Consider the following 12,984-nt stretch of genomic DNA (forward strand, 5'->3'; position numbering starts at 1 on the left):
GTTGCCATTCCATCTTTGATGATATTTTCCCACCCTTCCAGTTCGAAGCTATTAAGATTCTCACAGCCACTGTGGCATAGAAGAATATTTCCCTTGCTTTCTTGGGTATTAAAAGCAACCATGGAGCTGCAACCTGCTGAGCAAGCAAATAGGCCTATCTGCATATTCCATGTTTCACTTGTGCACATTTAAATCTCCTCTTGGGTCCCTCTGACCTTAAGCCTGGCCTCTTCAGGACTAAAAAACCTTTGCAGCCACACTAATCCCAGAATAGCAAAGGCACCATCATTCTCTTCCTTAGAGTACTTGCAGGAAGCTTTTGCTAAGCCACATTTAACAAACTAGCTCTACGAAGTAGAGGAAGAAGCAAAGTTTAATAATAATAATAATAATAATAATAATAATAATAATAATAATAATAATAAATTTTTCTATCCCGCCCTCCCCAACCAAAGCTGGGCTCAGGGCGGCTAACAACAATAAAACAGTACAACAGTACAACACAACACTCTAAAATCATTCTTTATAAAATTAATTCAAATTAAACCACTGGCAACCATTGGGCCAGAGCTCCGCGAAGATTGCGGAAGGAGGGAGTCAGGCTGTGCCCTGGCCAAAGGCCTGGTGGAACAACTCTGTCTTGCAGGCCCTGCGGAACGATGTCAAGTCCCGCAGTATGGTGGTTTATACCATAAACCACCCTGTGATCCTCGGCTGAAGGGCAATATACAAGCTTAATAAATAAGCATCACAGTATCATCCAACCTGCTACGTGAGATGCGTAGAAAACAGCTCACCTGTGTCAAGCCCATATACTTGCTGATGTTCTCCGACAAAAAGATCATGTCTCCATCCTGTGTGATGACAGTGATAAATCCCTCCAAAGCTTTCAGGTACAAGTTGTCCATCTGCTGGTCAGGCTCTATTTTACTCTCATTGTCACCACAGACTGCACAAAGGAGTGGGGAGCGGAGGGGGAGGACCAAAATGAAGAGACAAAAAAATAAAAATAAATCAGAAATGATGCTTAGCAGTATGCTAGCAAATCCCAACCAAAATCCCTATCTGATATAAAGTTCATGGCTTTGCTTTTACTGGATATTTATGCAGTTCAACAGCAATAGAAAAAGGTACATTAATTATAATATTGTAGCAGTTCAAGCAACAAAGCTACAATCTTGCACACATTGATTTGACATTGGGAACCCATAAAGTAGCCTTATATTGAGTCCGACTGTTGGCCCATGTAGTGCTGCATAGTCTACAAACTGGCTGAGAAAAATTTTACAGAATTGTAGCGTTGGAAGGGACCCTGAGGGTCATCTATCCCAACCCCCTGCAATGCAGGGATCTCAGCTAAAGCATCCATGACAGATGGCCATCCAACCTCTGCTTAAAAACCTCCAAGCCAGGAGAGTCCATAACCGCCCGAGGGAGACCGTTCCACTGTCAAACAACTCTGACTGTCAAAAAGTTCTTCCTGATATTTAGTCAGAAACTCCTTTCTTGTAACTTGAAAGCACTGGTTTGAGTCCTGCCCTCCAGAGCAGGAGAAAACAAGCCTGCTCCATCTTCCATGTGACACAGCCCTTCAGATATTTGAAGATGGCTATCATATCTCCTCTCAGTCTTCTCTTTTCCAGGCTAAACATGCCCAGCTTCTTCAACCGTTCCTCATAAGGCTTGGCTTCCAGACCCTTGATCACCCTAGTTGCCTTCCTCTGCACACATTCCATCTTGTCAATATCCTTCTTAAATTGTGGTGCCCAGATCTGGATGTAGTACTCCAGGTGTGGTCTGACCAAGGCAGAATAGAGTGGTGCTATTACTTCCCTTGACCTAGACGCTATACTTCTGTTGATGCAGCCTAGAATAGCGTTCGCTCTTTTTTTTGCTACTGCATCACACTTTGGACTCATGTTAAGTTTGTGTTCCACTAAGACCTCTACAGTGGTACCTCAGTTTAAGAACAGTCCTGTTTACGAATGATTTGGTTTACAAACTCCGCAAAACCGGAAGAAGTGTTCCGGTTTGCGAACTTTACCACGGTCTACAAATGGAAACCGAATGGTGGAAGGGCATTGGCGGCGGGAGGCCTCATTAGGGAAAGTGCGCCTCGGTTTAAGAACGGATTTGGTTTAAGAATGGACTTCAGGAACGGATTAAGTACATAAACTGAGGTACCACTGTAGATCATTTTCACATGTACTACTAGGAAGCCAGGTGTTTCCCCATCTTATATTTGTGCATCCTGCCTAAGTGCAGAACCTTACAATTGTCCCTATGGAAATTTATTAGTTTGGGCCCAGTTCTCCAATCTGTTAAGGTCATAATGAATTCCGATTCTGTCTTCAGCGGCATTAGCTTCCCTTCCCAGTTTGGTGTCATCCGCAAATTTCAGGAGGGCTTTCAGAGGAAAGTCTTTACCAGTCCTTCCTAGATATCCCAGGAACTGAACATGGGACCCTTTGCCACTTACCTGCTATAGCCCTTACTCACTGAACTCACTTGGGACCTACTTCCCATAAACAAACAGAAAAAATGCTGGAGTTATAGAAATTTGCCATCGCCCCAATCTTACTAGGAAATGCATGTGTAACCAGGCATATTTACACATGCATCCTTAGCTGAATAAGGAACTCCATGCAGATGCAGTCACTGCTTGATTTAACTACTGGAGCTGCACATGCTTCGTTAGGAAATCAGCAATTAGCATTAATAGGGGAGGAAGAAAGGGGTGCGATTTCATTTCCCCTACAACAAAACCCTCCCGAAAAGCTATCTGACCAGAGTTGGACATGAGCAGTCATTCCGCCTGCTTCTATACAATAACATAAAAATAAAGAAATAAGATGCTTATGAGAGGCTCACAAGTAGGTCATGAGTGCAATTGTACTCTCCTGCCTGAGATGGAGGATGAGGCTTTAAGTGATGACTAGTCAAGTTCTGTCTTGGATGCAGTAATGCTTCTGGGTATCAGCTGCCAGAAACCGCAGGAGGGAAGAGGGTTGCTGCACTCAGGTTCTGCTGGCAAGCTTCTCATGGACATCTGCTTGGCTACTATGAGAGCAGGCTACTGGTGTAGATGGGCCGCTGGCCTGATCTTCTCATGTTCTTGTGTGATCCCAAGCAAATGGTATACAGAGGCTGGTACTGTCTCTGATACTGAAGGCGTCGTGACGATAAGCAACTGGTAGCCTTATTGTGCATGAATTTGCCTAACCCTCTTTTAAAGCCATCCAGGTTGGCAACCAAAGCCGACTGAACAGGTAGGCTGATCACTTGCTCACAGTCTTTTCCACTATGGCGAAATGGACCCTTTCTGAATTTCCGTATACAGTGGTACCTCTGGATGCGAACGGGATACGTTCCGGAGCCCCGTTCACATCCAGAAGCGAATGCAGCCCGCGTCTGTGCATGAGGTGAAACCTGGAAGTAATGTGCTCTGTTACTTCCGGGTCGCCGCAGCGCACAACCTGAAAATACTTATCCCGAAGCTACTTCAACCCAAGGTATGACTGTAAATTAAAATATGCACATTTCATGCAAGACGGTGTCCTCGGCTGTCCTCTTTTTTTGGTGTTGAGTTTCTGCTTTGGGGACGAGCATGTTAAGTAGCTAGCTTTCTTTATTGCAACAGGCAGTTCCACAGTTCAACTATCAAGAACCTCCAATTTGATGATTTCTACCAAGTGGCTCCAAGCCACTGAGATAGATTGGTTTTTGCTTTCCAATGATAATTTCAGTCTTGCAACAACAACAACGATTTTGTTTTGCAGTTGTTGTTGTTTTTTTTAATTTATTCATTGAAATGCTGGGTCCTACCTACTATTAAATGCCAATCAGTCTCCTGACTCTTAACACTCAATGAGAATTATTCGCCATGGATAGGAAGAGATTCCTTGCAGTAGGTAATGTTGGAACGAATTGAGGTTGTGATTTAGAGAGCCACATGATTATTTAGCAAGCACCCAGCAGGTCTTTCGATTTGTGTTTCGGGAGCAGCCGCCTTTGTGTGCAATGCAGCCATCTGATTTTGAAGTGGGGTGGGGAGACAAAAAGGTTATGTTGGGTGTGTCCAGGACTTTGAAGAACCAAAAGTACCTCTCTCTGGATTGTGGTCAATCTGTCTATGCCTAGCAGCCTTTTCTGATGCAACCAAAGCGCTGAAAAAGTAATTGGATTGTCAGCATACTCTGGGGGCTGGTAAAGGCAGAACAGTGTCCGCCAACCTGGTGCCTTCCATGAAGGCAGAGGCTCATGGGAGCTGTGGTCCAAAACATCTGGAGGATACTCAGTTGGCGCAGGCGGATGTAAAATATAAGAACAGCTCTTCCCATTGATAGTGCAACATAATCACTCTCACAATATGTTCTACAGAGGCAGTATGCCTCTCTGAATACCATTTGGTGGGAATCACAAATGGAGGAAAGTGTTCTTAGTGTTGGCCATTGTGAGAACAGATTGCTAGATCACATGGATATTTCAACCTCCTCTAGTTGGGCCTGTTTTGTTTTCCTAACTAGCAAACTATATTTTGTAGTTAACTGGGGCTCTGAACCAGAATTTCAATATGTGGCTGGCAGTCCTGGTTTGTACAGAAGGTACAAACCAAGGTTTGTTGGAATGATATGTAACAGTAAACTGTGTTTTGCAACTATCATCACTCGGTGGTGGGGATTGGGGAGTTCCTTTCAGTTTTAATGACAAATTTGCATTTAAAAAAAACCTCCCAAATTTGTACTTCTTGCAACAACACACAAATACTGCTATCTTTTTGGAATTCACACATCTCCGAATTTTGAAATGCAGTTCTCAAACCAAAGGATATGTGAACAAACATGCATATATTAGTGGAAAGTCTACATAGAACCGTTTGTATTGCTGAAAATAATGTACAAAAATGCATTATGTTCTGGGAAATGGTTTGCCAAAATGTGTATATTAAGGAAAATAGCATGTTGCATATAAAAATGTCTATATTCTGAAAAATACACACCAAATACTGACAAATGTTCATGGGGACTTTTTAAAATAATTGCAAACTATTGGAGAAATGAACTGAAAAAGAAGAAACTTACAAAAGCCACATTTTCCAGATTCAGCCATTACTACCTGGTCGTATAAACAGTAGCAGAAAAGGAGTTTACACTGGTGCATGGGCCAAAACTGATGACTGCTATAGAGTAAGTATCTGCTGCTAAAGTCAATAGGAAAGATACCAATACATGTATTGCTCTGCTACTTTTAAGGCAGTCAGTGTTTAGCCAAAACAAACTCTTTACAGAGCAAAGGTCACATAACACAGCAAGTTGCATGATAAGTATGACCTTTCCACTACTCTAGGTCCCAACCCTGTTTAGACTTGTAGTCTAAAAGCAACGCTGGTCAAATGCAAGAAGTCTTACCAAGTCCTTTTGTTCTGTTTACTTTTGCATATAGATTTGCTCAGAAAAGCTCTTCAGCCAGGGACTCAAGTCAAGATTGCTGGGGTGATGGGCCTCAGTTGCATCAGACATGTGCTGAAGCAACTGCCCTGTACCATGGCTTGGTACTGCTCCTAAACACTGCTAGCTGAATAATAATAATAATAATAATAATAATAATAATATGGATGTTGGTGATCTGACACTAAGTAGAGCTCATTGCAGTAGTCCAAGCGGGAGATAACTAGAGCATGCACCACTCTGGCGAGACAGTCCGCAGGCAGATAGGGTCTCAGCCTGCGTACCAGATGGCGCTAGTAAACAGCTGCCCTGGACACAGAATTGACCTGCACCTCCATGGACAGCTGTGAGTCCAAAATGACTCCCAGGCTGTGCACCTGCTCCTTCAGGGGCACAGTTACCCCATTCAGGAGCAGGGAGTCCTCCACACCAGCTCGCCCCCTGTCACCCAAGAACAGTACTTCTGTCTTGTCAGGTTTCAACCTCAATCCGTTAGCCGCCATCCATCCTCCAACCGCCTCCAGACATTCACACAGGACCTTCACTGCCCTCACTGGTTCCGATTTAAGAGAGAGGTAGAGCTGGGTATCATCCGTTTTACTGTATAATGGAGTGTTGGCCTGGAACCTTTGTGGAAAGACTATAGCTTTGTGATGGAGCATGCAGAAGGTCCCATGTTTGATCCCCAACATGTCCAGGTAGGACTAAGAAAGGCTGCTCTCTGAAACCCTAAAAAGCTGCTTGATCTCTGTCATTGTGGACCAGGGTGGAGAGACTGTGGCCCTCCAGATATTGTTGGACTGGTACTCCCATCAGTCCCAGACAGCATGGTCAATAGTTTAGGGTGATGGAAGTCCAGCAACATCTGGAAGGCCACAAGATCCTTACCCATGGTGCTCCTAAAACTGAGCTACATAGATAGACGAATGGTGTCAGACAGGTGTCAGACATGCACACCTGGGTGTGGTGTCCTTGGATAACTTAATGCTAGCTTTCCATACTTCTGAGCATATAGTCCTTGCGTCACTGAATGGAAAAAGCGAATGAACAACTTCAATTATGAAAATGCCTCGTTTGTCCTTTTGCTCTCTCAAACAGCGTATATGTGAAAATTTGCTACAAAATGTAATTAGCAAATTATCTGGGCACAGTGCAAGTCAATCATAATTGCTTTAAGAGGCTGACTGTAGCAAAGCTGGATGGGTGGTTGAGCTGTTTCATTTTCTGCTGGGGTTTACTAAAGTTCATTACAATGGCTCCAACAGCCACTCTGAAATTCACTATGTGCTGCTTGACACTCTCAAAGAACTTTACTAGGTTAAGTGAGACTGGGCCTGCTCTTGCAGAAGCTATGCTGGTTCTGCTTCAGCGAGGCTTGTTCTTCTACATGCTTGGCTATGTTATCTTTAACAATGCTTTCCATCAGTTTTCCAGAGACAGCTAACTAGTCTGCCATTTCCAGCATCCATCCCTGGATCCCTTTTTCAAAATGGATGTTACATTGGCCATTCCACAGTCTTCAGTAGCTGGAAATCACGGGAGGGGAGAGCACTCTTGTTCTTCGCTTGAGGGTTTCCCTTAGGCATCTGAAAGGCCACTGCAAGAACAGGATGCTGGATTAGATGGGTCCTTGGCCTGATCCAGCAGGCTATTCTTATGTTCACCCACCGCTTCCAGTTTATGGGGCTGAACCACCGTGAAATCTGCTTTGTCTCCTCAATTCCAACAGCAATAAGCCAAAGGCTTTAATTTGATCGAAGCTTTTCTCTCAGAGAAAATTTAAGCAACCTTGTGTACTCTTGTCTGCCTTAAAGGGCTATAGTTGGTTTTTTTCTGTTTTATATATAATCATTTATTTATATAATCATTATAATTATTTGTTAGTTAACTTGGACTTTGGGAAGGAGGCGTGAGGCTCTGGCAGGCTCCTAGAGCCCTCCCACCTCCTTTCCAAGCTGGGAAAGTGCTAGCTAGGCTTTGGGAAGGATACGGGAGCTCTCTAGGACCATGTCAGAGCCCTTACAACCCTTCCCCTAGTGCCTTGCTTAGGGAAGGCAGTGTGAGGGCTGGGTGTCAAATGTTGTAGAGGGCTGCCAAACAATGCCTGGAGGGCTGCATGCAGCCCACAGGCTGCGTGTCGGACCATCCTGTTCTAGACTTTACCTCGAACCTTGGTTTAGTTGCCTTCTAAATCTATAGTTTTGCTAACAGAAAACAATTAAGAGGAAGGGCCATAGCTGACTGCATTACAGGGGGCTGGACCAGATGACACTTGGGTTCCTTGCAACTCTACAATTCTATGATTCTATGACTGGTGGAGCACGTGGAGGTCCCAAGTGCAATCTCCAACATCGCCAGGTAAGGCTGGGAGAAATTCTTGCTTGAAACCCTGGAGAGATGCTGACAGTCAGCACCAACAATACTAAGCCAGGTGGGCCTTTGACTGGGCTCAGTATAGCAGCTTCCGATGTCTTGTACCTTATCAGTTATGTAGAGTAAGTGAAAAGTGCAAAAAAATAAAAATAACCCCAAACACGAATCAATGCCCGATTTGACATTGTCCCTTTACAGCAAATGCCTAGCATAATTTTCAAAGAAAATATGCCTTTTGTGCTAAAAATATCTTTTGTAAACAAGCTTTGATTGATTCTGTCAGGATGTGCATAGCTCCAGAGGGCCAGAACACATTTCCGCAGATGCTTGCTCACTTCCTTCCATCCAGCTTCTTGGAATGTAGCGGAGAGCTAAAAAAACCAGGCTCTCTTTTTGCAAGAATGAACGGCTCAGGTATGATCCAGACCCAAAACTCCGCAATCCAATGTGCAGAAGCACCAACATGCTTTTGTATATATGTCATTTTGTTCAAAAAGTGAGACTTAAGAAATATAAAGATTCCTGCTTACATAGCAGCAGGACTTACAACTGGTATTTATTATAATAATAGAATCATAGAATCATAGAGTTGGAAGAGACCACAAGGGCCATCGAGTCCAACCCCCTGCCAAGCAGAAAACACCATCACAGCACTCCTGACATATGGTTGTCAAGCCTCTGCTTAAAGACCTCCAAAGAAGGAGACTCCACCACACTCCTTGGCAGCAAATTCCACTGTCGAACAGCTCTTACTGTCAGGAAGTTCTTCCTAATGTTTAGGTGGAATCTTCTTTCTTGTAGTTTGGATCCATTGCTCCGTGTCCGCTTCTCTGGAGCAGCAGAAAACAACCTTTCTCCCTCCTCTATGTGACATCCTTTTATATATTTGAACATGGCTATCATATCACCCCTTAACCTCCTCTTCTCCAGGCTAAACATGCCCAGCTCCCTTAGCCGTTCCTCATAAGGCATCGTTTCCAGGCCTTTGACCATTTTGGTTGCCCTCCTCTGGACACGTTCCAGTTTGTCAGTGTCCTTCTTGAACTGTGGTGCCCAGAACTGGACACAGTACTCCAGGTGAGGTCTGACCAGAGCAGAATACAGTGGCACTATTACTTCCCTTGATCTAGATGCTATACTCCTATTGATGCAGCCCAGAATTGCATTGGCTTTTTTAGCTGCCGCGTCACACTGTTGGCTCATGTCAAGTTTGTGGTCAACCAAGACTCCTAGATCCTTTTCACATGTACTGCTCTCAAGCCAGGTGTCACCCATCTTGTATTTGTGCCTCTCATTTTTTTTGCCCAAGTGCAATACTTTACATTTCTCCCTGTTAAAATTCATCTTGTTTGTTTTTGCCCAGTTCTCTAATCTGTCAAGGTCGTTTTGAAGTGTGATCCTGTCCTCTGGGGTGTTAGCCGCCCCTCCCAGTTTGGTGTCATCTGCAACTTTGATCAGGATGCCCTTGAGTCCATCATCCAAGTCGTTGATAAAGATGTTGAATAAGACCGGGCCCAAGACAGAACCCTGTGGCACCCCACTAGTCACTCTTCTCCAGGATGAAGAGGAACCATTGATGAGCACCCTTTGGGTTCGGTCAGTCAGCCAGTTACAACTCCACTGAGTTTTATAGGCTCACAAAAACGTCGATAATATACGATTGTCTTTGCGCTACAACAGCCCTGGATAATTCCAGATTCCATTGCTCATGCCCCAAAGTAAATGGATTGTAGATTTCATCTTAACCACTGACAGTAGTAGTATAAATGCAATTGAAGCGGGGATGACTAACCAGATGATACTGGGCTGCAACTTTCATCATTGCTCCCTATTGACCATGTTGACTTGGGACTCTGACAACATCTGAAGGGCCACAGAACAGCCACACCTGAATTAAAGCAACAATCCTTGACATGTTTACCTGCAATAAATCCCAATGAGCAGGGAGACTTATTTCCACACACATAGTAAGTCACTGCACACTGACTTAACACCACTTGTTTTGACCACACTGAAGTTCTCAATTGCATAAGGACCTGAGAAGCTGCCTCAGTCCATCAAGCTCAGGAATGTCTTCTCTGATTGGCAGGAGATTTCCAGGGTTTCAGGCAGTTGTATTTCCCAGTCCGACCTGGAGGCACCAAGGACTGAGCCCGGATACTCTGCCACTGAGCTACGGTCCACCCCCAAATTGCAAGTGCAACAGAGTTTGGTCCAAGTTTTGATCAAAACTGGTAAATGTACTATAGCTAATCTGATTACCAACTCTCCCATGGGGCAGGGGTAACACATGAGGGGGCAGGACACCTAATCACTCCTCTCATTTATATTTTGATTGATGTATTGATGTGTATCTTCATTCTGTATGTTTACTAGAAATTAAGTCCTCCTGCATTTGCAAGATTGCTTCCAGGTGTATGTGCATAAGCTTGCTGTCTTAGAATGCATGCCAGTCCCCCCCCCCCAAACAGAACATTCACTGAGCCAAAAACAGCCAATAAAGTCCAAGAAGGCAACAAGTGTTATGCCTTGGGCTATCCTTGAAATATTCAGGTTGATCCTTATATCAGGCACAATCTTGTAGAGTGCATATTATAAATTACAAACAGGTCCGTTTTGCCAAAAAATCCCACCCCACCCCCAATGCTTATGATCTTTCTTAAACCACACAGAAAAACTGTTTTTCACACACATCTCCCTTGTTCCTTACCCGCTTTCTGGCTCGGGTAATAAGGATATTTTCTCGAAACAAGCTCAGGCCATCTCCCTGACTGCCTTCCCTTTTCTGAAAGAGCTTCCTGTCTGTTTCCTAGTTCTTTCCCATTACTTTTACTGTCTGTAGCCACAGAAATAACCCACCAGTTTCCTCCACCTGCTCAAGAAAATATGAAAGAAAAGAAGTAGGTGGGGGGAGGAGGGGGAAAGAGACTAAACGAGACTAAAAAAAGAATGGTCTACTAAGAATGGTCTCCAGGAAAAACTGTCTCAACATAGCCTTTGTTTGTCTAGTCCAAGCTGAAAAGGCTGGCATCCCGTGGGCCTTGCTCTATACTTTCTAAAGTTAACTGCCTGACTCAGACTAAACATTGGCCATGTTCACACGTAACAGTAACCCACAGTCACAGGTTATCCCGAAACCATGGTTTGCTGCTGGGTAGCTGATCCTGACTTGCCAAGCGAGTAACAAACCACAATACCTGGTTGAGACGCAATGTGAAGCCGAGGTTGTCAGAGGAGAAGCAAAATAGGAGCATCTGGGGAGCCTGCACCAACACACTGCCCTTTCACCTTGAACCCCGAAAAGCCAAGAAGTGTTGCTTAGCATTAGTTGTGGGCTGCCTCTCTGGTTCCCCTTACAAACCACAGTTTCCAATCAGGAGTGAGCCTTGGGGAACATATCGTTCCTCTCTGGTGAAGATTTTGCTCCTCTTGCCTTTATTAAGAACATAAGAGGATCCTCCTGGATCTTCTGTTGTCCAACCTCTCTGTCTGGCCTTCAGACAGAACTCTTTCCAGGCCACAAAGGTAAAAAGGTAACATTCACATTTGTTGCTCGGCATGTGTGGTTGCCACATCTGGAGGGCAAACCATTCTCCATTCTCACCAAACCTAAGAAGAGACAGGATGGCTCACTCATGCTTCCTTTCACCCTGCCAGTTCAGAACATCAAATGTCACTCTGACTTCAACATGTGCTGGATGTTTTATTCTATCAGTCAACTGCTAGGCTGTCATCATTCCTCATACCTATGCCAGAAGAGGCTAGCCTTTAGGCCCCAGATGTTGTTGGACTGCAACTCCCATCATTCCTAACCACTGGCCTTGGTGGCTGGAGCTGATGGGCGCTGGAGTTCAACAGCATCTATTTTTCTTCAAGTGGTTTACAAAGGGCAAGCTAAAATATTCACTAAAAGCATCGGTGAAAGCAAACATTGAAAACAAGTTACATAAAAATAATAAAATAAAACCAGTAATTTTAAAACAATTTTACTTACTAAAATCACATGTTACAATCACAGTCTAATGTTGCATACCCGGGTAGGTTTGCCGAAATGAGTAAGTTTTTAGCAGGTGCCGAAACCAATACAGGAAAAATGCCTTCTTAATATTAGAATCATCGATTTGGAAGGGACCACAAGGGTCATCTAGTCCAAGCAATGCAGGAATCTTTTGCCCAACATGGGGTTTGAACCCATGGCACTAAGATTTAGAGTCTCGTGCTCTACCAACTGAGCTATCTGTTAAGATGGGCAGGGAGTTCCAAATTTGGGTGTTGCCACACTATGGGATCGAATGCTTGCAATCTAGAGGGGCCCCGGCCTACGCCTTCATTCACATGGCAGGAAGAAATTTTGAACCATTCCCCAGAACTGCACAACAACACAATGGGTAAATTTCTCTGTGTTGAATTTCTGTTGATTTCTGAGCGTCATTCTACCATTCAAGGTGATTCAAAAAACAGAAAGACTCCCCCCCCCCAAGTACACCATGAAGAAAATAGGAACAATATTCTACAGCTATTGTTCCCGTTAGCTTCCTGAAATACTAATCTCAGCCGAGCCGGCAGACTACCAGGCCTAATGCTTCCTTCCCAGCATTCTTGCACAGAGCTGCCTACTGTGAAAAATCAAAAGGAAACATGTTACTAACTAAAGAAGGAACCAGAATAAAAGAACGCTTGGTATGTTGCACTCTTTTGAACTCCAAGGCATGGGACCAGCATTTCCTATTATGAAATGATTAAAAAAAGAACAGTTTCAGACCTTCAGGTGGCTTCAGTGGAATACACATAGGACACAAAACTCATTCTAAAAGTAGCACAGGTTCATTCTAAATACAGTGGTACCTCGGGTTAAGTACTTAATTCGTTCTGGAGGTCCGTTCTTAACCTGAAACTGTTCTTAACTTGAAGCACCACTTTAGCTAATGGGGCCTCCCGCTGCTGCCGCACCGCCGGAGCATGATTTATGTTCTCATCCTGAAGCAAAGTTCTTAACCTAAAGCACTATTTCTGGGTTAGCGGAGTCTGTAACCTGAAGCGTATGTAACCTTAAGTGTATGTAACCTGAGGTAACACTGTATTCATTTTCCCTCTTCTCTTCAGCAAGCTGAAATACAGCTGAATAAATTATTGTGGGGGCTCAAATAAGCCCCACCCCACATAA

General features: G+C 44.1%; 1 protein-coding gene across 1 annotated transcript in view; it reads right to left on the bottom strand.

Moving 5' to 3' along the window:
* Positions 1–12,984, bottom strand: part of EPAS1 (endothelial PAS domain protein 1) — a 128,530-nt gene that overhangs the window by 40,896 nt on the left and 74,650 nt on the right. Inside the window, 1 exon segment of the mRNA XM_028724834.2 lies at positions 798–949. Within this exon segment, the coding sequence (XP_028580667.2) occupies positions 798–949 (152 nt within the window).

The sequence above is a fragment of the Podarcis muralis genome, chromosome 3 (assembly GCF_964188315.1).
Source record: "Podarcis muralis chromosome 3, rPodMur119.hap1.1, whole genome shotgun sequence".
In the NCBI taxonomy this organism is placed as follows: Eukaryota; Metazoa; Chordata; class Lepidosauria; order Squamata; family Lacertidae; genus Podarcis; species Podarcis muralis.